Raw genomic sequence first — 27,826 nt, forward strand, 5'->3', positions numbered from 1 at the left:
CCTCTTAGTGGTTTGTTTGATTCTGCATATTTTTGTGGTTCGTGCATGTTCAAGAAATATGGTAGACCTGTTTGTCAATGTGCAAAATCAACAAATCAGGTGTTTTTCTTTTTTATAAAGAACAGTCTGGAATTATCTGTTTTTGATTTGCTGAAGGTGGATGTTTATGGTGAATCAGGTGTCCAATCTGGTGAATCTCTGACTTTAACACATTTATTTATAAAATAATTATTTTATAATATTTTATGATTTACTTGTATACATGAACTACAGACATTTATAATAGTAGTAATTGTAGTGTTTATTAATAGTAATTCTGTTTAAATGTATATAACAAATGTAAATCTATTTATTTATAGGCTAATAATAATATTACTTTTCTCACAATAAATAATTCAATCAAGTGATTTAGCTCAGTAGCGGCCCAGCATCATTTCTAAGCTCAAAGTTTAAAGCATTTCACTACAAGAGTTTGATTATAAATAATCAATCTGTTTCTGCTCTCTGTTTTCTCTACTACAGGTTAAACTGAACAGCTCACAGAAAAACACTTCAAGGTTCTGCCTGCATTCCCTCCATGTTCTCTGGGTTACGCTGAACACGAGTGTGTGCCCGGATCCTGGCGGCGGCTGTGAAGAACACATGCGTGCGTGTGCATGCGAGTGAGTAATCACGTGTGTGCGCTTTGACGGAGACCTTCTGCGGTGGCTGGTGTAGTGACCCTCCCCCTGCCCCACCCCCCCGCTCAAAACTGGCGATGTCCAGGGTGCCGAGTCCGCCCCCTCCTGCTGAAATGACCAGCGGCCCTGTGGCCGAAAGCTGGTGTTACACACAGGTGAGTGTGTGTGTGTGCGTGTGTGGTTATGGGTCTATGAATCTACAACAGGGGTGCTTGATTCTGCTTGTCCACCTTCATAGTGAGTTTCATGTCTAATTCAACACACCTGAACCCGTCAATCAAACTCAATGGGTTCAGTTCGAAATTACAGGCAGGTGTGCTGGAGCAAGACTGGAACTAAAGTGTGCAGGGGCCGGTTGCACCAGCTGTGCGTAAGTTACAACTTAGCCTAGTTTTGACGTAAATGGCCACTAAGTTACAACTTACGCACTACTAAATATTTTTACGTTGCACCATTAAACTTAGTTTAAGCATAACTACGCTCCAACTAAATATTTATGGCGATCCATTTTGTGCATGTCAAATATCAGTCATAATCAATAAACGTAATTTCTTGTTTTTTGTTATCAATATTTATTTATTGATCCTTATTAATTTCATTTCAAATACAGTTTCTGAATGTTATTTATATATAAAAACACTTATGTTATTCATGATCAAGTATCGTATTAAATGAAACTTATTTTTACCGTTAGTAACGTGAGGCAAAAGAAGTTAGAATGAAGGATAAACTGAAATTCACGGCATTTCAACACAACTTCTACTCATGTATTTGAAGGCTGCTATTGGTTCATCGAGGCTAAACGTCATATTATGCGACCACACATTACTTTACGGAGAGTTTACGACCTACTAGCTACGTTCTGCCTTACGAACAAATGGTGCACCGGAATTAAGTACAGAGTTAGTTACAAACTAGCTAGTAGTTACTAAGCCTCTAGTGTGGACTTTACGTTACAATTTAAGAAAGAAGTTACGAACGGCTGGTGCAACCCTACCCAGGAAACTAGGGGTGCGTCTCAATCAGCTCCCTAGTTCAGCCTCATGTGGAGCATCGATGCTCACTATGTTCCCTTAACGGAAGTTATGAAGCACGAAACATAAATTATGTGAGCCAAATCACTACACATAATGACACACGATAGATGTCTTTAGAAATAAAAAACATAATTGTATTATATTTCAGCATAAACATCTCTAGACAGGTAATGAACATAATCTAGCTAACATGTATAATTTACGTATGGCTGAAATGTTGCACGTATATGTAACAAGCAAAGGATTTATAATGTACTTTAAATAACATTAACAAGTAATTTGAGAAAAATATCAGTTCTGCTGATGTTCATAAATCCCAGTAGCGATGTTGTACAATGAGGACGTCATGTCGCCGGAAATGTCCCAGTGTGTAGTGAGCCAGGGTCCTTCCTTTATGTCCTTACTAGTGCCCGTATTCATGATCATGATGATATACTGATTCACGACCTAGGAAGCTAGAGAGCTGATTGAGATGCACCCTAGATCTCCAGGTGCAGATCTGAGCACCCCGGTGTCCCAGACACATAATAAGCCTCATGTGATGATGATAATCCAATCAACAGGCCCATGTGGGATTGGCATACTTTTTTTCTTTGCAACATGTAAAGTAGTTTTGAGATAGCATTTTAAAACTCAAAATTAACACACCCTTGGAGCACCCTTGTTGTTTCAAATCCCTGTGATTTTTATCTTGTGGAACACAAATGGAGATGTTTATTAGAATGTTCACGTTGTACTTTTTCATTCAACAAAATCATACAGTTCTTCAAAAAGTCTTTATTCACCTATTATCTTATCCAAAGAAATCACCATTTATGAATTAATTTGTATTTAATGGAAAAAAAAATGATGTAAACTTAAATACAGTCAATAATGTAGATAGAATAATATGGAACTCATATTGAATATTGTGAACGATTGACAGAGTTTTCCAGGGCCTGCATTTGAAGTATTTTGTATTTTAGGACCTCTGTATTTTACTGAGGCAGTGAGATAAAAAAAAAAATGTTTTTGAAAGAAGTCTCGTATGGTCCACTCTGGTCTCTCCAAGGCTGTATTTATTTGATCAAAAATACACCCCATACAGTTATATTGTGAAATATTATTAGAATTAAAAATAGCTTTTTTCAATTTAAATAAATTTTAAAATGTAATTTATTCCTGTGATGCAAAGCTGAATTTTCAGCATAATTTCTCCAGTCTTCAGTGTCACATGACCCTTCAGAAATCATTCTAATATGATGATTTGCTGTTAAAAAAAAGTTAAATATTTTTGTGGAAACCATCTTTTTTTTTTATGAATAGAAAGTATGGAATTGAGAAATCTAAAAGAGGTGACTTTACTGTCACTTCTGATCAATTTAATGCACCCTTGTTGAATAAAAAAGTATTAATTTCTTTAATAAACTTATAAAAAATGATCTGTCAGTCTGTGTAAAAATATGTAATGGCCATTATCTTCTCTGTGTTTTGAGTGTGTGTGACTTCACAAGGTCCTCCAGCGTGTTCAGAATCCCCACGACTAGTGAAACATGTTCCATTAATGCATTCATTTATCTCGCCTTCATTCTCCCCCAGTGTTTTTGTTTGAGGTCTTTTTATTCCTTGTTCTCCCCATCCTGTTTGTTGTCAGAGCGCATTAAGATAAAAGGTGGTTTTGATGTGTCGCTTTTAGATGTCTTGGCCAACACTTGTGGATCTAATGTAGGAAAGGGTGGAGGGGGTAGATGAAGAAATGGAAGAATGAAGCGTCTTGTCTGTTATCTTCTTGTGTGTGTTTGTGTTTGTCCAGATCAAAGTGGTTAAGTTCTCCTATATGTGGACCATCAACAACTTCAGCTTCTGCCGGGAGGAGATGGGCGAGGTCATCAAAAGCTCCACGTTCTCCTCAGGAGCCAATGACAAGCTCAAATGGTAGGAAGGAAAGGAGCACACTTGGATTTGCATTGCATACATTTTTTTTTTGGTCAGATAAACGCTATTTGTTTAGAATGAAACAAAGTCTATCTGCTGATGTAAGATTCTTTGTTTTTGAGCAGGTGTTTGCGAGTAAATCCAAAAGGTCTGGATGAAGAGAGTAAAGATTATCTGTCACTCTATCTTCTCCTGGTCAGCTGTCCTAAGAGCGAGGTTCGGGCCAAGTTCAAGTTCTCCATCCTCAACGCCAAGGGCGAGGAAACCAAAGCTATGGGTAAGATGTTGATTAAACTCTAAAGATTAAAAAAAATATATACCGGTATATATTATTATCTGGTGAAGGGCTGAGCAGTAAAATACTGTTAGACCATGGTGTGGTAGATATTTACTGTCTTTTTAGTGTTGGTTTGTGTCCAAGTTCCCAAAAAAGAATGACAATTTTAAAGGTACTTCATTTAATTTAAAAAACAAACAAACCTGTTACATGAACCTCTAAGACTAGTCTTAGGCCGTGTGTCCACCAAAGCGTTTTTACTCGCGCCTGGCGTACGTTTTCAATTGTTTTCAATGGGAGCGCCGCGTTTTTTAAACGCCATGAGCGCAACGAGGCGCTGAGCGTGTATTTAACGCTCAAGCGCTGAGCGTTCGGCGTTTTTTACACGCTGAAGCGCTGAGCGCCCGGCGTTTTTACTGGTCGTCGAGAGTTGAAAAATGTTCAACTTTTGGATAAAACGCAGCGCTCATCACTGTCACTTTTCACCAGCCGTCCAATCACAGTGGAGGAGGGGCGGGACTAATATCACACCGACCAACTGTCATTCAACATTCTTTGTGTACAAGGACATCAACCAGCAGAGCTGAACAAAATGGATGAAAAATTAATATTGCTGGTCTCCGAACATACGTGTTTATACCAGATGACATACCCGGATTACCACAATGTGAATTTAAAAAACAATGCTTGGAGGAACATTTCATCGGCGATCGGTCTATCAGGTAAGCAGTCAGACAGCTGATCGGTGGGGGCCGGGATCTACGTTAGCGTAACGTTAGCTTGCAAACCGTTTTTTTTTTAGATAAATTTCTATAAATAACGCCCGGTAATCGGAATATTCTATTCAGATATTCTGTATCATAGCAACGAAGCGTCTCAACGGAAAAAACGCTGCGCTGCCAAAACGCTCTCAAGCGCCCACAGCTGGGCGTTTTCAGCAGAGCGTCTAGCGTTTTCAGCCGGCTAAAAACGCTTTGGTGGACACACGGCCTTACAAGTTAGACATCACATTTTTTTTTCTTCATGTGTTTTTTAAATCAGTTACTTAAAAACGTAGATTGGCCTAATTTGATACCGAAAAATAACACTGACTGTCCCTGACTAACTGCTCGTGGGTCAAGACACTGTCTTAACATAATGGCTATGTTTATGCAACAGGCCTGGTTTCACAGACAAGGTTTGAATCTAGTCCCAGACTAAAATGTATGTTTGAACTGAAAGCAGTTAAATAATATAAATTAAATATATAAATGCCATTATTTTGTCTCAAGATGCACACCAGATTTTTTTTTTTCTAAGGCATGTTTATAAAAGCTACTTAATTGTCCTAATTGAACTAAGGCCTAATCCTGGCTTAGTCTAAGCCTTGTCTGTGAAACCAGGCCAAAGTATTTTATTATTATTTAATATATAAACTATTTTTACATTGGTTTTCCAGCCAAAATAACTATATCGTTACAGTGAATTAAAATTGCTTAGTGTATTTCGTCATACCTCCCACCTCTAATCTAGTGTATAATTTGAGCTCTTTAAAAAAAGAAAAACTGTGTATAAGCAGAAGCAAATTTCTTTCTCGCATACTCATCACATTTACTGTTTTATGAAACATTTATTCAATCAGAGTGTTTTTGCAAACTAGCTCAGTATCACTTGATTCCTTTAGGGAGCTGTAGATGCTACAGACGCGGATACCTGCGAAACAGAGTTAATCAGACTAGCATGCCTTTGAAAGTGTGAATGATCTTTTATTTTCTGTGAAAGTAATAACATTCAATGTGAACCTTTCCCCTTGTAATATTACATTTGAGGCAGGCGACAGTGTTTTAATTGAGATTTTTTGGGGGCGATGGCCTTATGGCTGTCTTGTTTGATTGGTGAGTTACAGAGGTTTTGGCCTTCAGTGGAACTGAATTACACTTGCTCAGATGGAGCAACTTCATGGCTGATTTCAGTTTCTGCCTTTTTTTAAACCAAGTATTATTCATAGCTGGGGGTGTGTATTTCTTTAAGGTGGTTTTGTTATTCGCATTGTGAAAACATTTCTGATATGCTGGCGTGGATGTTAAAACCCGACGAATGCACATTTATAAATATACAAAGTTACATTGAAAAGATCAATATGTATGATAAGAGTGTGGGTATGTGTGCGTTAGGGTCGGTGAACTCTGTAGCTCACAGGGTCATAGAGTTTATAGTGTATAGAGAAGAAATGTAATTTACTCACCATCATGTCACACCTTTGTAACATTTCTCACTTTGTGTTCCATGGAAGAATGTATGAAGACTGTATTTTTTAAAGGGGGTCATCGGATGCAAAATTCACTTTTATGGTGTTTGCATATAAATGTGTCTTTGCAGTGTGTGGACACAACCACCATACAATGAAAACAATCCATTCACTCCTTTTTTTTTTTATATCCTCAAAAAGTCTAAACTCTCTCAATCAAGCCGTTTGGATTTTCTGAGCAATATGATGCTCCGCCCACGGCCGCGGACTGTTCCGTATTAGCTTATTTCCGCCCTCAGCCATTTGGATACTGTCTGCCAAGGCAGCACTTTACGTGTCTTGTGTCGACATCCACGGAAGAGAGGGGTGGGGTTAGGGTTGTGCCGATAGACGATATCATCGTCCATTGTGATGGCTGACGGACATCACGATGTTAAGCCAGCATCGCGATTTTGGGTTTATTACAGCACGTGAATTCATCAGTTTCTCCCGAAATACATGGCCGGGGAACTGGGAGAAGAATAGAGTTGACTTTATAGTTACTTACACTGTGTCTGATATGAATAGAGGGAATGCATTAACGTCACTTTCCCGCCGGAACACGCCCCCCTCAGCCGGACTGAGTGGCAGAAGAGCTGCTGCGTGACTGGAGTTAATAGGGGAAACTGCGAAAACGCGAGTAAAACAAACTATTATCAGTTTAAACTAAAAGTTGGACTCGATATAGTGTTCCTTACAACTTATCAAAGATCCAGTGATCCATGGATATTGACATGCAGCCAGGAATCGTGTTTCCTGACATTTATATGTGCCTGATTTCGACGCCGGGGAAATAAATTAAGAAAATTTGCCTGTAAACGTTTTATATAAATACAATATAGATAGGTCTAAATCCGAGTGATCACTTACATTAATATTATACTGTATATCATCATATTGTCCAGCCCTAAAACTTGTATAGTTTTGTGTCAGTGTTTATTTAAAAACATCCAATTATGCAGAATATAGTCTGTTCTGTAGCTTTTTGCAGTCTGTAAAAATATACAGTACCTCAGATTTCTGGTCAAATCTAGTTGCACAGTCAATCGCAAAGCTCTTTCCCGTTTTAGATGTGTTTTGTGTGATTTTCACGGCATTCACGCTGAAAACAAATGCTGCCGCTCAGTCTTTTTGCCACTTGTGGGCGTGACCGCATTCACTCCGGCCGACGGTGACGTCATGCGCATACCCTCTATAAAACCCGTCGGGAAATATATGTGAATGGGTTGTTATTGCTGCTTCCATAGACACCATTGTGTATTTTACAAGCTATAAATGTATTGTTTTGCTATGTATTATATGTATTTAAATGTCTGAAACCTAAAATAAACATTATGTGGTTAAAAACACTGAATAGTTGTGATATATGACAAGCGCTGAGCGCGTCCGTCTCTGGCTCAGCGCCAGCCACAGCGCGAAAGCACAGTGTGAATCTGGCAGTTCTGTCACGTCACTGTACATTCGCTCGTGGTCAGCTGCTGCAGAGCGTGCCAAAATCAAAATTGCTGATGAGATGTAGAGGGAAAATATCTCCGCGCCCCTTAGCTGTTCTAAATCCACTGTAAAACACGGCTTTGCGGGGCTTATTGCTTAAGTGAAAAATTAGAATGTTAGCCCCGCCCCTCCTCCCGATATCATCGTCCATCGCAATGTTTCACTGTACACATCGTCTGATGCCAAATTGGTAGACATCGCACAACCCTAGGTGGGGTGAGCAGTTGCTCATTATCATTTAAAGAGACGTTCACTGAAACGGGTCGCTGTGAAACAGAGCTGTTTTTGAGGAGGCAAAAATTGTGTTGTTTTACACAACCTTTGAGGAATTTAAACAAAGTATGTTGCAAACTTTACATGAAGACCCTAAATAATCATACCAACTTGTGGAAAATGGGCATCTGGTGACCCCTTTAAGCTTCAAAAAGGATGCAAAAGCAACATAAAAGTGACTATATGACTTGTGCACTACATTTTGGGTGTTTCAAAGCCATATGATTGATTTGTGTAATGAACAGACTGAAATTTTGTTGGTTCACTGATAATCTTCCCCAACATTTAGCTGTTAAACACTGTGACTGATCATTGAGTGAGTTAGTGAGTGAAACTCGAGAACTGGATCATGAACAAATCTTCCATTTTGTGAACTGAATCAACTGCCAAGGATAACTGGGGCCAATGTCAAGGATTTTTTTATGTCATTTTAAATTTTGTGTATATATCACAAAATATTTTAACCGTATTATGATACTTAAATTTGTCGTTTTATAGATTAATGGCTCTAGTATTCATCCACTTCTATTACATGCAAAGTGTGTCAGGGATATTCACCTTTTGTGCTGAACAAAAGAGATTTGGAAAGAAAGTAAATGATGACTGAACTTTTTTTTTTTGTGGTCCTTTAAAACTCTCATCACGAAATATCTGCTTGTTTAAGGAACAACAGTAAATGCTTTCTTTTTTCTTTGTTCACTGTGAACTGTAAATCGCTATTATTAAAATAGTTTTTTTTTTACTCTTTCCCCACCAGCGTTTTTGATCACCCCAGAATATTTTGTTGTATGAATATCTGAACATGCAATATATCAAAAGAAAGAACAGACCCTCTGTAAAAAAAAAAGTTTTATTCTAGTTTCATGCATTCTTTTTATCAACATTTTGAGCAAAAAGCTGAGAAAATCACGTTTTTGTCAAAGACTACGTCTAGATCGGATTCAGAATGATGATCAAAACATAGATGGAGTAGATTGAGTCCATCAACACCACTAATGCTTGCAGTCCTATAACTCGTCCTGGGTCAACATCTCATTTGGTAACAGTGGGCAGTTTTGATTTATATGCTGTTTAATGTTAATGATCGCGTTATTTTACATATTCATATGGTTACATATAAGATCGCTTGTTTTTGCATCGTCTTCTCACATGTTTTGATCAGGAGATTCAGCACTTTCAGAAGATGTGTAGCGCCCCCTACCATATAACAGTGGAAACACAGAAAATTCTGTGTTTGGCGGAGAAAGAGTTTTTTTTTTGGGCCTATGAACAAAACCGTAACTGCATTTACACATGTTTAGGACAACCTAAAATTGTCCTCAACCTGTACTTGTGTGATTTCAGGCAAGGTGAGCTTAAGCTGATAAACCACCCCTGAATAATCATTGCGCAGATTCTGGCAGTTTTATATGAGCCTGTATTAGATGTTTCACAAAAGATGGTGAGCTCCGTGCATCCTAGAGAGATGAAACTGATATGAGGGCAGCAGTCACACTCTCATCTTTTTGAAGAATCTCACATATGGCCAGAGGAACAGGAGTGAAAGAAAGAGAAAAGGGTGCCAGATTATGGCAGCGAGATGAGAGGTTGAACAACCCTGTCCTCATTTTCCAATTTTCTCATTTTCTGCACCTTAATGGGCGAGAAGGCGCTCCTTGTGTTTTGTCCTGCACTCCCCCCGCTCCTCCACTCAACATTCTCTCCATTTAGCGCCCCTCCAGAATGTGGGGAGGGTGACGTGCTTGGGGCGTCCCCAGGGACAAAAAAGCACCGACAGCCTCCTTACAGTGGATGGGGAGAGTTTTTAAAGCGGGACGCAGGATGAAAATATGGCAGCAGAAATTGCTCTATCGGTTCTGGATCATTTAGAATCCAATTTAATCCTGCCCTCCTCCTGGGGGAGAGTGAGATGAACGAGAGAGAAGGGGGGGAGGAGGGGTGAAGCAGAAGTGGAGAGAGAAATAAAAACAAAGTAAAGTGCTTTAATTAAGAGTGCTACGAGAAGGCACTGGGACTCTGCAGCATGACTTGTGTTAGTCAGTCCTACGCATGACGACGAGCAAATAAAGGTGCAGAGGAACCTGTTCCCCTCTGAGGATCGATGATCAGGTTTGACGGACACATGAAACCAGTTTCAGGACAACACTGTGTATGTAGTCTGCTGCAGATTTCTTTCAGGTGCTGCTCGGTTTTTCTTTTTCTTTTTTGAAGCAGGGGTCTCGTTTGTCTTGGAAAAAGATTTATTTTTATTTCAGTCAAATTTCCAGATGAATTGTGAACCTTAATAATGAGAGCTCCAAGGAAGAAATCTAACCCCCAATCACAAAACAATCACTAAACTCCACTTGATAGCACAGAAGAAATAAAGTCCACAGAAGCAACTTATCACTTAAAATTAACACATTAAGTAATACAGAAATTAACTTATTACTAAATTCAAGCAATAATGTACATTATGTAAATCTAAAGTACAAATTTATGTAACAGACTATCTATATGAACAAAGAAGTATATTTTAAATGAATGGCTAGATTATTGGATAGGCTATTATATGGATAGGTCAGAAGAATTTATTTTTGCTACGTCCCATTGCTAATCAGAAGTACACTACTGTTCAAAAGTTTGGTCAGCAAGATTTTCTTAAAGGTTTTTGAAAGAAGTCAATTATGCTCACCAAATACATCAAAAACAGTAATACAGTCAATTCCTGGGATTGAATTTGATTTGATTTGACAGCAGCCATTAATCCAGTCTTCAGTGTTCATGTTTTTTTTTTTTTTGTGAGTAGGCTTTTAGAAATGGATTTTTCTAAAGAGGCATTGGGCAAATAGAGAAATGAAAGATTCACACAGATGTAGGTTAGATGGATGTTGGGTAGTGTATAAACTGCCTAGCTGATGATCTCTGCTCTGCATGCCGTGTGTTGTTATTCAGATGAGACTGCATGCTGGCAGATATTGATTCTGAACCTGCTTTATTGGGTATTGACCATCTGATGAATATTTACACCACATAGCTTTACTGCTATTGCTCTCAGCCCCGCGTGGTCCATAGCTGTTAATACTCCCGTAGATCAACATTTATAACGCTGACAGTTTCACTGTAAAGCCACAGAAGAATGAGGTTTTGCAACGTAACTGCTTTGTGATATCCATTCAAGTCATTTGCAGTCTATATATGTATTAATCAGAGTAGGAAATAATTTTTTGTCCTGGCAACCACATTTACTGGTGAGTATCTAGTTTTATCAGTAGTTTTTATTCAAATACATGTGAAACAGTATAAACACACATTTTATACAGGTTACCCATCACATCTGTGCAAAAAGTACCCGCATTCGCCTGGTGGCAGGTCTTGATTGCTATTAAACTAATGCTATTAAACTGTTCGTTTCTGTTGCTCTCATATATATATATATATATATATTTATTAGTGTTTTAAATATTTTGCGGTGCTCTCATGTAGCTGGACTTTTGACTAACAACATAAATTGTGGTCCAAATTGCAGCTTGTTCTAGCCAAGAACCACCTAGAGATCTGACTTTTTACAGACCCATTCGAGACAAGCCAGTCTAAGCTGATGGTTTATCATATCAGACAGTTAAAGGTGTTTTGCTCTCTGTATGTTTGTATAGAAGTGACAAGGTTAGAGGAATTACTGGATAGTGTTTACACTAGCGGATTGTGTTGATGCTGTTGTGAGAATTTCAGTTTACTCTCATTATTGTCCTGACACCATGCTACTGAACTCTCTATTAATGGCAGAGTGCAAGTAGAGGATGTTTTTGTGGTTGTTGAAGCAAATGTGACAAATCTCTGTTTCTTTATTTAGTCTCATATAGCCAGACATTTGACTATTCTCGTAAAATCTCTCCACTTTGCAGCTTATTCTGTCCAACAACCGCCCATGTAGACGGGAATCGACCGTCTAACTAAAAGACCATCTGCTAAAAGATATAATTTGCTTGCTACTAAGTGGCTTTTTTGGACATCTTTCAAAGACTAGATGCCATGGTCCTTGCAAATGTTGGCAAATCCAATAAGGAATTCTTCTGTAGAGAATAACCTGTGTATTCTGACACCTGAAAATTGCGAATGTGCAAGCCAATTGGATCAGAACTGGCTATTTCTGCCAACTTTAGCTGCTTTGTGTGTGCGCAGTGCAGTATGCATCAGGTCATCTGTGGGCGCTCAATGGACATTTCGTCCGAGGCTGAGACTACTTGACGCCCTCAATGTCTTTCTTGAGGAGTTCGGAGTTGTGGTGTTGCAGATTAAAATGGTTCGCTGTTGAACTCTGGTCAATTGATGCATGCCCACAGGAATTCACCTATTTTTGCTCACTTACAGCCGTGTTTTAAAGTATGGGCAAACAGAACTTGGCCTTTCAACCTCCCTGGCTTTCTGTGTGCGTATGCTTAGTGCATTTGTGATCCGAGCAACCTTCTCTTTCTCTCGGTGTGCCAGGACATTAGGCACTGTGCCCCAATGCCCAGTGCCGGGGCTTGAATATGTATTACTACTGACTGCTCTTTCTTTTTCAATGCTTTAACCCTCTCTTATCCCTCGATATCTGCATAATCCATCTGTCAGTCCTTTCTTATTGGAGCTGTATTCTGTCAGACGTCCTAAAACACTCCTCCTCGCTGCTTGTGTATTCGTGTCCACAGAGGCTTGACCCTGGTTGGATGCCAACAGGAACTTTCCCTGCCCTACTGCAATTGGTTAGTTGCCAGACGTCCCCAATGAGAGCACAAATTTAGCCACTGCCCTGATCTGACCTCAGACTTCCTCGAGAGACCAATCAGTGTCTCTGTCACTTTTTCTTCCCACTTCCTCTCGCTCTCTCTCTCCATCTTCCTTTATATATTTCTTGAAAAGTTTGGTGCATCTGTGGTCAAGGATTTTGCTTAAGCATGTGGAATGTAATAGTTTGTTGGCTGTTTTTGTCATGGAATGAGCAGCAAAGTTGCTTTCACCTGTTGTGTGTTCATGCCAGTATGGTGTGGGGTTTGAAAAATTAAAACTGCTTCTCCCATTTAATAGGTGAGTAACTTGATTTACTGAGAATTTCTTGATTCTGGGAGGGTTAATTACCCACAGGTCCATCAGCATCTTCTCCAAAGCAGCTGAATCAAAACATGCCATCTGTGGACACTCCTGTCTGTTCAATTCGAGACATTACAACTCATGACCAATACAGGCAGTCCTGAAAGCCATACTTCAGAGCCTTAAATAATGTGTCATCTAATGAAGAGTTGAGAGCCACAGTTCTTTAACGATGCATCAAAATAACACGGGCAGCATGGACACGCACTGACTGAAGACGATACAGAGCTCTAGAGTGCGATCTAACGTCCTCACATCCGCTGCCTCCCACGAATGAAGCGTTTGTTCTCCTTTGACGGAACTCACACTCATGGTTGGATCATATCGTGGTCTAAACCAATCAGAGACAGAGATGGGGCGGGTCTTTGCTTCTGATTGGCTGTGGTCCAGATATTCCTGTAGGCATACACTGCTCGTATTAAATGGCGACCTGAGCACCAGAGAATCAGGAAAAAAACGCATGCATTCGGATATTTCGAGATCGGTTTCAGGCCTCGTTCATATGTGGAAATAAATCAGATATGTGCCAATGCGACTGTCGTGTAAACGGACAGATCGGATTTTCTGAGGCATTAGGCTACGTATCCGCGGTTTAACGCCACAATTTCAAGGTACCTTTTTATCATGCTCTATACATTCATATTATGTAAATGATTTTTAAACAAGAAGGTGTAGGTAAATACTTTTTATTTGAAGCACAATTATACTGTATATAGAAATAAAAATGTTTTTTAAAGTTCTTCACTGAGCTGCCAAACTAAAACATTTGAAGCAAAATAAAACATTTCAAAATAGAAATAGAAATAGCTACTGTTTGAAAGTGCTTCCCTGAACTGATGGCTGAAGTAGCTCCATGTCTGGGCTGTTGTCGGAGCATTGACCAGGGAGAGTGTTAGGGGGAACAGGCCTACTTTTCTTAAAGAAAACACTCTCTGTGTCCATTTCTTTTCACTGTTTTCTTGCGTTTATTTTGCTGATGCTGATTGCCGTGGCCTCGTTTACACTTGATGCCCAATTCTGATTTGTTGCCTATATCCAATTTTTTTGACCGTCCGTTTACATGTTCTTTAAATTGTGACCCATATCCGATTCATGCGTTTACACTTGACATAGATCTGAAACATCAAACATGTTTAAAGGGGGTTCTTCTTGCTCAGATGGACGAACTGGTGAGAGAGACCTCAGGACTGGTGGGAACATACAACACGATCTCATGAAAGTGCGTATCTATAGCACGAATTTTATTTCTCGTGCCATTTATACGCCAAAAATTGTTGTTGCGTGCATATGATACGCACTGTAAACGTGCGTATTAAACGCCATAAAGTGCGTATCATATGCACGCAAAAACTACTTTTGGCGTAAATGGCGCGATAAATAAAATTTTTGCAATAGACGCACTTTCATGAGATCGTGGCGGGCTTTAACGAGGAGCAGTGGGTCTGAATTTTTAGGATGAGCAAGACAACCTTTGATATGTTGTGTCAACGTTTGTCCACATTCCTCTCCTACGACGATATGTTTCGTCGGGCCATCCGTCCCTTTGCAGAGGCGCGTCGGGGTTGCTCGTCATTAAAGGTGACGCGAGCCGAGGAAAAATGTGGGTCCACCTAAATTTTGTGCTGGTGCATCTAAATAAAAATGTTAGGCGCACCAGTGCAACCAAGGCAAAAAGTTTGTCTGGAGCCCTAAGTTCACCAAAAAAAATCAAAAGGCAACTTTTATATTTTGTTTTAACAGAAATAGTGACACTTTGCCATTTTTTTATTTTCCCATTTCTTTTGACAACTTAACACATTTGCCAACTGCCCTTACCCTCCTTCCCCCACCCTGCCTTGCCTTGCCTATTGCAAAAAAAATAATCTAATACAAATATCTAAAAGTATCATTTGCAAAGAGTTAATACATCTGAAATACATTTGAAAAAATACAGTATTACACTAATATATTTTTTTTAATGGACATGTGCTTAATTGTCACAATTCAAAAATGTGTTTTTCTAAAATTTACTTTTCTATATGCAAAATATAGTAATCATTATTATCAGTTTTATATTAACCTTTGTGCTATCTGGATACCAGCATCAGAATTTGGAAAGTTACTGTGACTCAAGTTCTGTTTTAAAGGGAGACAAGGGTCTTCCTGAGGCATGTTTTGTTGCCCTTCCACTGCTCCCCCATTGTGTGGATGACTGTCACAGTCGAGCTGTGAACACAGCCATTTCACACCATGTTAAAACCCCTACACACACACACACACACACACACACACACACACACACACACACACACACACACACACACACACACACACACACACACACACACACACACACACACACACACACACAACAAACTACAGCAGCAGATTAACCCAAAATGATTTGAGCCCCAGCTGCACTTGGCCGACAGAGAAAAGAGGAAAGATGCTTCACTAGAACAAGTGTAACGTTTAGGAAGAGAGGATGTCACGCTTGATAGAGTGTGCTTGTCACACATACCCACAATGCAACAAAAGCACAAAGGAATCTATTCATCTCTCCTTTTTTCACTCTTCCCCACTTAATGTGTCATGAATTTCTCTTCTCTCCCCTTCTGTGCATGAAAGTAGTGACAAAGGAGAAATCCTCCTGTAGGTAATGTCGATATATGTCTTGATTCAGCATCACTTTCTTGTTGGGTATATAGCGGTGGGTATTTTTGTTCTTCATCCTTCTCTTATTTTTCTTCTCCATGCTGTTCTTGCTCTTCCCCTTCTCCGTTTTCTTCTCTTTCTTCTCCTCCTCATCCCTTCCTCCTCATCCCTTCATCCTCCTCCTTTCTCCTCTACTCCTCCTCATCCCTTCCTCCTCATCCCTTCCCCTCTACTCCTCCTCATCCCTTCCCCTCTACTCCTCCTCATCCCGTCCCCTCTACTCCTTCTCATCCCGTCCCCTCTACTCCTTCTTCTCCTTCCCCCTTCCCCCTTCCCCTCCTTCTCCTTCCCCTCTACTCCTCCTCATCCCCTCTACTCCTCCTCATCCCTTCCCCTCTACTCCTCCCCTCCCTCCCTCCTCCTACTCCTCCTCCTCCTCCTTCCCCCTTTCCCCTCCTCCTCCTTCCCCCTTCCCCTCCTCCTCCTTCCCCCTTCCCCTCCTTATCCCTCCCTTCCTCCTCCTCCTCCTTCCCCTCTACTCCTCCTCATCCCTTCCCCTCTACTCCTCCCCTCCCTCCCTCCCTCCTCCTTCCCCTTTCCCCTCCTCCTCCTTCCCCCTTCCCCTCCTTATCCCTCCCTTCCTCCTCCTCCTCCTTCCCCTCTACTCCTCCTCATCCCTTCCCCTCTACTCCTCCACTCCCTCCATCCTCCTACTCCTCCTCCCCTTCCCCTCCTCCTACTTCCCCTCTACTCCTCCTCCCTCCCTCCCTCCCTCCTACTCCTCATCCCTTCCCCTCTACTCCTCTTTCCCTCCCTGCCTCCTCCTACTCCTCCTCCTTCCCCTCAACTCCTCCTCCCTCCCTTTCTCCTCCTTCCCCTCTACTCCTCCTCATCCCTTCCCCTCCTCCTTCCCCTCTACTCCTCCTCCCCCTCTACTCCTCCTCCCTCCCTTCCTCCTACTCCTCCTCCTTCCCCTCTACTCCTCCTCCTTCCCCTCTACTCCTCCTCCCTCTCTTCCTCCTATTCCTCCTCTTTCCCTTCCTTCTCCTCCTTCTACTTCCCCTTTTCATCCTTCTTCCTCCACTTCTCATCCTTCTTCCACTTCTCAATCTCCTCCTTCCCCTTTTCCTCATCCTCACCCTCCTCACCCTCACCCTCCTCCTCCTACTTCCCCTCCTCCTTCCCTTCCTCCTCCTTCACCTTCTCCCCCTCCTCCTTCCGCTGCTGCTCCTCCTTCTCATTCCCCTCCTCCTTTTCCTCCTCATTCTCCTCCTCAGTCTCTTTCTCATTTTCCTCCTCCTTATCCCTCTCCCTTTCCTTTTCTCCCCTCTATTTCTCCTCCTTTCTCTTACACTTCTCAACCAGATCCTGCGGGTCAGCTAAAACATCTGCAGTCAAGGAGTGAAGGTTTGAACATAGCAGCTGTAAAAAAAAACAGTCTCTGTGTGTGTGTGCATGGAGGTTCATGCATTCATGCAGGTTTAATGTACTTTCAGAGAAACCGCAGGAGAACGAAAAATCACAGAATAATCAGACTCGTTATAATGCAGAAATTAATGGAGAGCAAGATTATAGACCTTGCCAGATAGGTGGAAAAGCCTCTTAAAGAGTATTTGGATTCAGATTAGTCTGATCTGTGTCTGTGAGATGTATTGCATAGATTGTTTTTGGCTCAACATAATACTTGACTGAATTAGCGGATGCTCTGTATTGTTTTGAAGGTTCTTTAGATGAAATTTATGTTGACAGGTCATGCCATTACAGAGACCTGGCTCAAGACTGGTGTGCTGTGTCCACCTAATCAATTTTGTGCCAATATGCTTTATTTTGTGCAGAGAGCCAGCGAGCGTATCGCTTCGTACAAGGAAAAGACTGGGGTTTCAAGAAGTTCATAAGGAGAGACTTCCTCCTGGATGAGGCCAATGGGTTGCTGCCTGATGACAAATTGACACTCTTCTGTGAGGTAAGTGATGCACAACCAATCACATGCTGAGCTTCCTTTCGTAGGTTTTTAGATACACTACTTTTTAAAAGTTTGGGCTCAGTCTCTTCTGCTCACCAAGGCTGCATTTATTTGATCAAAAATAGTCAAGACAGTAATATTGTGAATTATCATTTAGGGCTGTGCACGAATATTCAAATTTTTGAATATTCGATCTGTAATTATTATTTGAAAAATAAAATACTATTCGAATTTTACTACGTTGCTTTGCTGGCCGTAAATGCAGTGAATCCATGATAAATCCCAAGCACTAACTCAGTTATAATTAAATGCACTGGGTGGCGCTGTGGAGTGTTTTAATAAGTTGTGTGTATTTGATCACATAATGTTGTCGTTTGCCTCGCGAAGTTTGGAATTACTTACTATCTTACTAAATGATCTTACAAAATGGAATTACTTTTGATCAAATTAATTAATTAATCTGAGTTATAATATCATCACCACAATGAGAAATCACATGAAATCCAAAGAGTCGAATGAGGAAAGACAGCTGTCCATCACTGCATCACGACTGCAGGTAAAGGGCAGCTGGACACCGCGTGATCCGAGATAACTTATCTTATAGCTTAATGATTTTGAGACATATACTTCCTTTAAGTTTCTTTGAGGGAGACCGGTTTAAGAACAGAAATGCAAAGTGCTGTTAGAAACTTAGAACACCGTTATCTTTGTGTCTCTGAAACGTCTGTCAGCAAAGCGCCTTTTCTTACTCGAGCATAAATTGCTGGCGGCGCCCCTGCATGTGGATATTATTGTTTTTCTCAAAATAAACGTGAAACAATATAAACACGATAATCATATGCTGACTCGAGTGTGTGTGTACGTTCTGTACGATATCTGGCACAATCGCTTTATTAGGCGTTTTTTCCCGTTCGCGCTGCTTGAGCATGCATTTATTAATGCTTTTGTTTTTTATATTTTTTGTTTACACATAGGCCTACTATTTAATGTTTCCAACTAAAAGAAAGCTTTAACATATATTGTAAGCTTGTTGTGTATATTGCCTAATTGTAAGCTTGTTCAGAAATGGTGACAAAAACGTAAAAAAAAATTAAACTTAAAAAATAACGTCTTTTTCGTTAAACGTCATTTAAATAAACGAATATTCGATTTTTATGAGCCCGAATATTCGAATGCAATATTTTTGAAAAATGCCCATCCCTATTGTCATTACAATTGTAAATAGTTTTAAGTTTTCTATTTTAATATATTTTAAAATGTAAAGTAATGGCTGAAATGTTAGCATCATTACTCTACTCTTCATTATCTTTCATTCCATTATGCTGATTTGGTACTCAAGACAAATTTCTTATTGTCAGTGTTGAAAACTGTGAAAACTGAGGCACTTTTTACATTCTGTTAAAAAATGTTCCAACAATAGAATTTATTTGAAACAGAAATCTTTTTTGATCAATTAGTACTTTAAATAAAAGTATTAATTGAAAAAATAGTGTCATCTCCTTCAAAGCATTGCCACTAGTCATAGACATTCAGACGGATGCTTTTAGTTGTTACGCCATGCCTTCCAGTGTTTGAGCGTGCTGCTACAAGTGTTGTTTAGAAAGTCAAACTAAAAAAAAACCTTGAGATCCCAGTTTTGTTCCGCTCCGCTCTGTCTAGCTGTTTTTTAACACATATGCCTTATGTAAACACTCCCAAAGAAATGTGTCTGATAGGGGTCAGGTGATCCTGAAATCAACTTAAACTAATTAGTCGGCTAGTCTTGAAAATATGTCGTTTTACACATCCCTAATCAAGATGATGAACTCTTTCCTTCCCCTCTCCTCCTCCTCCTCCTTTCCACTCTCTTCCTGTATCTCATTACTATTTCCTAGAACTTTAGCATTGCCTCCTCCTTTGTTCCTTCTTGCACCATTCTTAACTCACATTTTTCCTCCCACAATTCCATTCTTATATATATATTTATTTTTTTGCCTACATTTGAGGTGTTTCTCTCTATTTCTCTGTCCTCTTATGTGGTTTCTTTTTTAGGTGTTAGCTCCTTAAATAAGGGCCTGAGCATACATTCCCCTCTCTCTCTCCTTTTCTCCCTCTGTGTTTTTAATGAGGAGAGGGGTCCCATTAGAGGTGGAGTACTTGGTGTCATTGTGGCCATTGAGATGGAGGGATTTAAAAGGACAATGAGGATCTAATTCAGGTTTCTCTCTCTCTCTCTCTCTCTCTCTCTCTCTCTCTCTCTCTCTCTCTCTCTTTCTCTTTCTCTTTCTCTTTCTCTTTCTCTCTCTCTCTCTCTCTCTCTCTCTCTCTCTCTCTCTCTCTCTCTCTCTCTCTCTCTCTCTCTCTCTCTCTCACTCTCACTCTCACTCTCTCTCTCTCACTCTCACTCTCTCTCTCTCCTTTTCTCACTCACTCACTCACTCACTCACTCACTCACCTTTTCTTGCTTTCTCTTTCTTCTTGCTTTCTCTTTCTTCTTCTTTCTCACCTCCCCATCGCTCCCTCACTCCACCTACATCCTCCAGCAGGTAGATTGCTCATAGTAAATAAATGAGCTCTCTATTTCTCTCTCTCTCCATCTGACAGCAGCCATCTTTCACTCAGTGCAGCCATATGCCACACTGATATCTCCCAGATCCACTACGGCTGCAACATCTGCTGCTGATATATACGTACACGCATATACACACATGCACACACAAAAGTTAAGAAATGGTAGCAAGTTGAAGGAATAGTTCAAGTTGTTGTTATTTATTCAATCTCGTACTTGTATGGTGCTTTTGCTTCCTTTTTTGAAGCTTGAAGCCTCAGTCCACTTATTTATTGCAATTACATTAAAAAGAGCGACAGATACAGTTCTTCAAAATGTCTCCTTTTACTGTTTAAACGTTTAAAGTCAGTACTTTTTTATATTCAACCAGACTACATTTATTTGATCAAAAATATAGTAAGATGTAAAGCTGAATTATCAGCATCATTCTCCCAGTCTTCAGTGTCACATGATCCTTTAGAAATCATTCTAATATGATGATTTGCTGCTTCATAAGCATTTCTTATCGTCAATGTTGAAAACAGTTGTGCTTAACATTTTGTGGAAACCTTGATACATTATTTGATGAAGAGAAAATGAAAAAGAACAGCACTTATTTGAAACAGAAATATTTTACTACATTATAAATGTCTTCACTGTCACTTTTAATCAGTTTACTCTCCTTGCTGAATATTAGTATTAATTTCTTTCAAAAAGAAAATGTAATGACCTCTGACTTTTGAACGGTATTGTATGTTCCACAGAAGAAACTCATACAAGTTTTGGACAACATGATGTGGGGAAATTGTGATTTTATTTTTTTGAGTGAACTGTCACTTTAAGAGGAAGGAATGTTCTGTACTTGCAGCATCTGCTTTGTTTCTCTTCACCCTCAAAACACTGAGGGCTCAGCAGAGATGAGAGTGTGATGAAGGGAAGGAGAAGTGCTAAACCATGTTACTTTAATGAAAATAAGAGGATTTGATTGTGTTAGTATTTACACTGAACGTTTCTCTGTATACTGTGCATTCACACAACATATGTGACAAACTGATGCGTTACGATCCTCTGAGAAACACCCCAAAACGCATTAATCGTTTCCTCAGTGTTGTGCTTGCATCTCTACAAAAGTCTATGAGGTTGGTAGTCTCTCTGCACACGAGTCAGCTCTCACACGTATACATTATCACAACGAGTTCAGTGAGACGAGAGGCAGATGCTGGTGTCAGAAGGAGGTAAAGGGAGGAATAAGATCAGGTGAAGGAGAAAAAGGGAGGTTTACGGTCAGGGCCAGACTTGAACAGCTTGAATGGAAATGATGCGTGTAAAAACATATGTGTAGTCAGTAACAGAATGACTGTTTAAACACAAACTCTCTGTCACACACATACAGCTGCTCATAAATAAAGCTTGCATCTCTGTCGGTCTGTATCTGTTTCTTTAGGATGCAGTGAGTGAAATTGATCACATAGTTTTGACATCAGATGATATACACAATAGTTTCTGATAGCGGTGGACATTATGACCTAAATCACAGTATGAGTAATTTTACATCAAGGTAGCAGTATCCATTTTATTCTTATCGTAAGAGCAGCTGCAGGCATTTGTAACTTGGATGTGCATGGCTTCCGGTGTCACAGACTTCCAGATATTTTACATGTATAAAAACTGTTTGTTATGCTTTTCTTTACACTAAATGTCAAAAACAAACAGACACATTCTACATTTTGTTTATATATATGCGTGTCTATACAGTCATGTGAAAAAGAAAGTACACCCCTTTGAGTTCTATGGTTTTAAGAATCAGGACAATCAAAAAATCATCTGGTCTTAAAATGAGGTAAATTCAACCTCAGATTAACAACAACACATGACATATTACACCGTGTTATTATTTATTTAATACACACAAAAAAGAACCATCTTTAACAGCAATAACTAGAACTAATCATTTCCTATATGGCTTTATCAGTCTCTCAAATTGTTCTGGATGAATTTTGAAAAAAAAAAAAAAACGCTGCGTTGGTTCATTGAGGTTTGTGGGCATCTGTTTCTGCACAGCTCTCTTAAGGTCCTGCCACAGGATTTCAATCGGGTTGAGGTCTGGACTTTGATTGGGCCATTGCAACACCTTGATTCTTTTCTTTTTCAGCCAATCTATTGTAGATTTGCTGGTGTGCTTGGGATCATTGTCCTGTTGCAAGGCCCAATTTTGACCAATCTTTAGCTGTCGGACAGATGGACACACATTTGACTCTAGAATACTTTGGTACGCAGAGGAGTTAATGGTCGACTCAAAGACCGTAAGATGCCCAGCAGGTCCTGTGGCTGCAAAATTTCAAGTCATCACCCCTCCACCACCTTGATGCTTGATTTGGTTGATTTGGCTTTGATTCATTTGGTTTTCACCAAACGTCGCACTGTGCATTTTGGCCAAACATCTCCACTTTGGTCTCGTCTGTCCAAAGGACATTGTTCCAGAAGTCTTTTGGTTTGTTCAGATGCAACTTTGCAAATCTGTGCTGCCATTTAAAAAAAAAAAAGGTTGTTTTTTTAAAGCAGTTTTCTCCTGGCAACCCTTCCAAACCAGCCATACTTGTCCAGTCTTTTTCTATTTGTACTGTCATGAACTTTAACATTTAACATGCTAACTGAGGCCTGTAGAGTCTGAGATGTAGTTCTTGGTTTTTTTGCAGTTTCTCTGAGCATTGCACTGTCTGACATTGGGCTGAATTTGCTGGGACAATCCACTCCTGGGGAAATTGGCAACTGTCTTGAATGTTTTCCACTTATGAATAATCTTCCTCACTGTAGAATGATAAACTGTGTTTGGAAATGGTCTTATAGCCATTCCCAGATTAATGGCAGCAACACTTGCTTCTCTAAGATCATTGCTGATGTCTTTCCTCCTCGGCATTGTGTTAAAACACCTGCACGCTGTAGACCAGCAAACTGATTCATGATTCATGATTGCTGATGATCAATGGCATTTGATTAGCAGTGACTGACTGCTACTTACCCTCTTAATTCCAATGGAAGCAGTAAGGGTGTACTAAGTTTTTCACACATGGCTTCTCCATTTTGGCCTAGTTTTTGTTAAATAAATAATGACATGGTGTAATATGTCATGTTGTTGTTCATCTCAGGTTGTATTTTCCTAATTTGTAGACCTGCCAAGGACCAGATGATAGTTTTATTATGTCCTGATACGTAAAACCATAGATTGGTAAGATTTTTTTAAATGTTTTTAAAATAAGTCTCTTCTGCTCACCAAGGCTGCATTTATTTGATCCAATATACAGCAGCAACAGTAATATTGTGAAATATTTTTTTACAATTTAAAATAACTGTTTTCAATTTAAATAAATTTTTTAAATGCAGTTTATTCCTGTGTTGGCAAAGCTAAATGTTCTGCAGTCTTCAGTGTCACATGATCCCTCAGAAATGTTGTTCTATTCTTTAATGTATAGAAAGTTCAAAAGAACAGCATTTATCTGAAATAGAAAGCTTTTGTAAATGGGATCAGCGAATAATGTCCATTTCTGTTTTATATCTGAGATGTAGTGGGGAATTCTGTGCTTAATGTCTTTTGCATTGGTGCTCAGTGGAGGTGTGTTTGTTATTAAGAGATGAAGTTAGAAGATACAGTGTGGTAATTAATTAAAGTGTGTGTAATTTACTCACTGCTTGGTTTGATTAATCAATGAATGCATTATGACCTGGACAAGCTCATTAGCATGAGGCTGATGCAGTGCTAGTTAGGGATGGGCATTATTAATCGACGATCGATAATTGATCATTAAGAATTTCGTCGATCATGTTAATTTGTTATCGATAAAACTAAAACTAAAACTAAAAAAAAAAAAAAAAAAAAAAAAAAAATCCTTTCCTCTAAATCCTCGCTTGCCTGGCTTATGCTACTCCGAGCTATGTCTGAACTTTGTATTTTGAGCACTTCTTGCGTTGCTTTTGCCTCTTCACGATGACTCGCTTGGTTTAGTCCTCAGTTGTAAGTCGCTTTGGATAAAAGCGTCTGCTAAATGACTAAATGTAAATGTAAATGTAATATGGTTGCGTTGCGTAATGTGAGCCTTGAAGGAATGAACCGCTGGATTGCACCACTGCAGACGGGTGGAAAGTGAACGGAATAAGTTGTTTCCCGGGCTGGTCAAGTTAGCGCAGAGGTACCTGTGCATCCCGGCAACGTCAGTCCCCTCAGAGCGGGTGTTTTCGGCGGCTGGACTGAAGAGTTTGTTTACACTCGACCTCGACGCGTCCGCACAAGCACGAGCAAAGGTGCGCGAGGCAAAAATGACGTCATTGCGGTATTCGGCGTTTTACAGGCGAGCGCGTGGAGTATAAACGCCTCGTCCGTTTGCGGAGACTCACGCTGCAGAGCCAGGCAAAAGTATAAACGAGGCTTGACGGTCACCATGTTGCGGTCCGACCCCAGGCCCAGTCCATGTCATCAACATGCTTATCTTTCTCAACAAAAATCAGTAGACTGGTGCAGAAGTTTTATGTGAGTTAATAGATATTTTTTTTGAGGCTTTGTTAAGTAGCCTAATTTGTTGTTAGGTAGGCTAATCTCTCTCACACTCTTTCTCGACTTCGTACCTTGGATAGTTTTGAGTTACATTGAGTATTATTATGTTTTTGGTTAAGTTATTGTTTAACATGATTTTTTTTATTATTATTTTGGAACAAACGATCGGGTCTCTGTTTGAGGACGCCAACTCGCAGCTGCAGGTTTTGTTGCTTTTTAGAGCACCGCAGCGCATATTTCAAGTTTAGCCGAATGTCCAGTTTAACTGCCGCAAGTTGATTATCTTGTAATAAAGATCTCATCGAGGAAAAACACGCTGTATTTTTGTATTTTCATTGCATTTTTAATTTATAAAAAGTTAAATAAATAATTAATTTTAATATATAAAAAATATTAATGATTAATCGATAGTCGATCGTTAATTCTCCCGACGATCGACTAAGAAAATTTAATCGAATGCCCATCCCTAGTGCTAGTAGTCACGACTGCCGCTGTCCTTAAGTGTGTATTTATAGATGCAGGAAGTCACCTGGCGTTGTTTCTTCTCTTTTTTTTTCCTTCTCTTCCTCTTTCTGTTTTGCGTGCCACTAATGAGTGTGTGATGAATGTCCGCACATGGGTTTAACTCAGTGAGTTTTTTGTCGTGTGTTGCAGGTTCATTAATTAAATTCAGGGGGAGAATAGCATACACGCAAGTTTACACCCTCCTCCCTCATTAGTTTCTGTGTTTAGATTTACACACACAGTAAACCGTTCTCTCATACTAAGAGTCCAGACAGCACAGAGCTGCTCTAGTGCTCATCTCACACCGCTCATTAAAGTGATGTGCTCGACTTTAAAGGAGTGATCCGTCCAATTTCTGAGGCTGAAGATAAAGTCTTGTGTTTGTAAACATACAGATTGACTCAGAACTCCAGTGACTTTTACAGCAGCATTTTCAACACTCATTTTCTCCATAGGCTTTATAAAATAATAAAAAAGACTTGATATAGCCAACATATTTGATATGAATCATGACATTACAACACTATCTTGAGGATTTTTCTGTCATGTTTCATGTTAATTTGAAATGAAACAAAAATTATGAAATTACAGCGACTGATGCATTAATCACCTGGTTATAAAATGGGAACATTTACAACATTTACTATTTTTTTTTTTTTTTTTTTTTTAGTTTATGGATAGCAGAAAGGGTAAACAGGAAATGGTTGTATTTTTTGGGTCCCCAACCTGTCCTCATCTTGCTAGTTTTCCCACCCTCTTTCCTTGTTTGTCCCTCTCCTTCTCGTCTGCTGTCTTCCCTGTTTTCCTTCAGGGGAAAACCTGCTCCTCCATTAAGAGCATACAAGGGTCCTTGACATTTAATTTCCTGTTTGTGGTGCTCTTTTACCCCCTTCCTCGGTGTCATACTCACTCTCCTCCATCTCCATCCAGCTCCGTCTCATTCTCACTCCCTTTTACTCTTCTGTGTCATTTTCACCCCTGTCAGCCTATAATCCTCGAATTAAATCTATTTATTTTTTAAACACAAACATTCTGGGATTGTGCTACTTGTTTAATTGGCTAAATTGAGCTTGAATGTTATTATTATGCAGCAAATAAGAAATGTCCAGTTTTCTAACGTTGCCTTTATACAGTTCAAATTGAACATACAGTACTTGTCTTATGATGCCCAAAATGTTGTAAAGGAAGCTCACAAGGTTTTGAAATATCCTCAGTCTTGAGGCTTGTCTGTGAGGAGTTTTGCTCATTAAGGAAATGTGCCTTATACGGCGATTAACTTGGTGTGAGAACCTGTGTCATTTCTGTGTGTGTGTGTGTGTGAGAGAGTGTGTGTGTGAGTGTGACTCCTGGAGTGAGATAAATGAACCTGCTTATGTCTGCGGGAACAGGTGGCTAAGTCAGCATGGTGGCCCACCACACACACACACATACACACGCTCACACACAGAGTCCAGTAACAAATTGAGGCAATTTGTGTAAATTAAGAGATAACTAGACGGCTGCCCTTGTTGAACAGTCGTTGTAGTGTCCCCCCTGATAATCAGAATCTACCATTTTGGCTGACATATGGATGTCCTTAAATGTCTTTAAAATCAACACAAAGGTTAACCCAGTACACATGAATCTATCTGAAGTAGTGGTTGATTTGTGTGTATGTTTATATATATATATATAATTAATTATAATTTAATACTAATATAACCGTGTCAAGTTGAGAAGAAATTATATTTTACTTTTTCATATGGTTGTCCTTAAATGACATGAATCTGGTGTCCTAAAGTAGTGATTGAGTTCTGCTTCTGTGTGTTTTTTAATGGCCACTATCGGGAGAAGGGTGGCTAATGGCTGATATAATTCATATATAATTGAATAATAACATATAACAATGTAAAGGTGCACTCAGTATTTTTTTTTTTATAAATAAACTCTGCTTTTTTCCCCCAATACTTAGTCAATGGGCACTTAAGAATATTTAAAATTGTGAACTATCAATTAACATTTTTTTCCGATTTTGAAACTGACTCCGAGAGGAATGACCACTTCTGTTAATCAACCAAGCAGACTGATCATCTCAAAAAGGATCAAATATCGGCTGATTATTGGCATGATCAATATACCAGTCTAACTACCTTTACAATGCACGCTTTCAATACATGGGCTGATATGCAGGCATCTCTTTCTAGTATGATAGTATTGTTGTAACTGCTAAAATACAAATTTTTCATGTGCAAAACATTCTGTTTTTGTGAGTTTAGGTGAGTGTGGTGCAGGACTCCGTGAATATCTCGGGTCAGAACACCATGAACATGGTGAAGGTCCCTGACTGCCGCCTGGCAGATGAACTGGGCGGACTGTGGGAACATTCCAGATTCACGGACTGTTCGCTGTGTGTCGCTGGGCAAGAGTTCCAGGCACACAAAGCTATTCTGGCAGGTATGTGGTAAACACACAGACACACACACGCATGCACTCTATTCACATATGCTGAGATTTGGTCATGCACAAGTTTAAAGAAAATTATTGCAGATGTAAATTTATGGGTTGGCTGATTAGTCTAATTTTCGTGTTATTTATATACTATGGTAATATTTATTAATATTTT

General features: G+C 39.6%; 1 protein-coding gene across 1 annotated transcript in view; it reads left to right on the forward strand.

The window, feature by feature from the left end:
* spop (speckle type BTB/POZ protein) overlaps nucleotides 1-27,826 on the forward strand; it is a 97,081-nt gene that overhangs the window by 61,350 nt on the left and 7,905 nt on the right. The window contains exons 3-7 of the mRNA XM_056239777.1: nucleotides 523-835; nucleotides 3,510-3,631; nucleotides 3,757-3,908; nucleotides 17,520-17,647; nucleotides 27,480-27,657. Coding sequence (XP_056095752.1) covers nucleotides 758-835; nucleotides 3,510-3,631; nucleotides 3,757-3,908; nucleotides 17,520-17,647; nucleotides 27,480-27,657 — 658 coding nt within the window. The 5' untranslated portion in view covers nucleotides 523-757. The remainder of the gene's footprint in view (nucleotides 1-522; nucleotides 836-3,509; nucleotides 3,632-3,756; nucleotides 3,909-17,519; nucleotides 17,648-27,479; nucleotides 27,658-27,826) is intronic.

Source organism: Rhinichthys klamathensis, unplaced genomic scaffold, assembly GCF_029890125.1.
Source record: "Rhinichthys klamathensis goyatoka isolate OS25496 unplaced genomic scaffold, OSU_Roscu_1.1 h1tg000571l_1, whole genome shotgun sequence".
Classification (NCBI taxonomy): domain Eukaryota; kingdom Metazoa; phylum Chordata; class Actinopteri; order Cypriniformes; family Leuciscidae; genus Rhinichthys; species Rhinichthys klamathensis.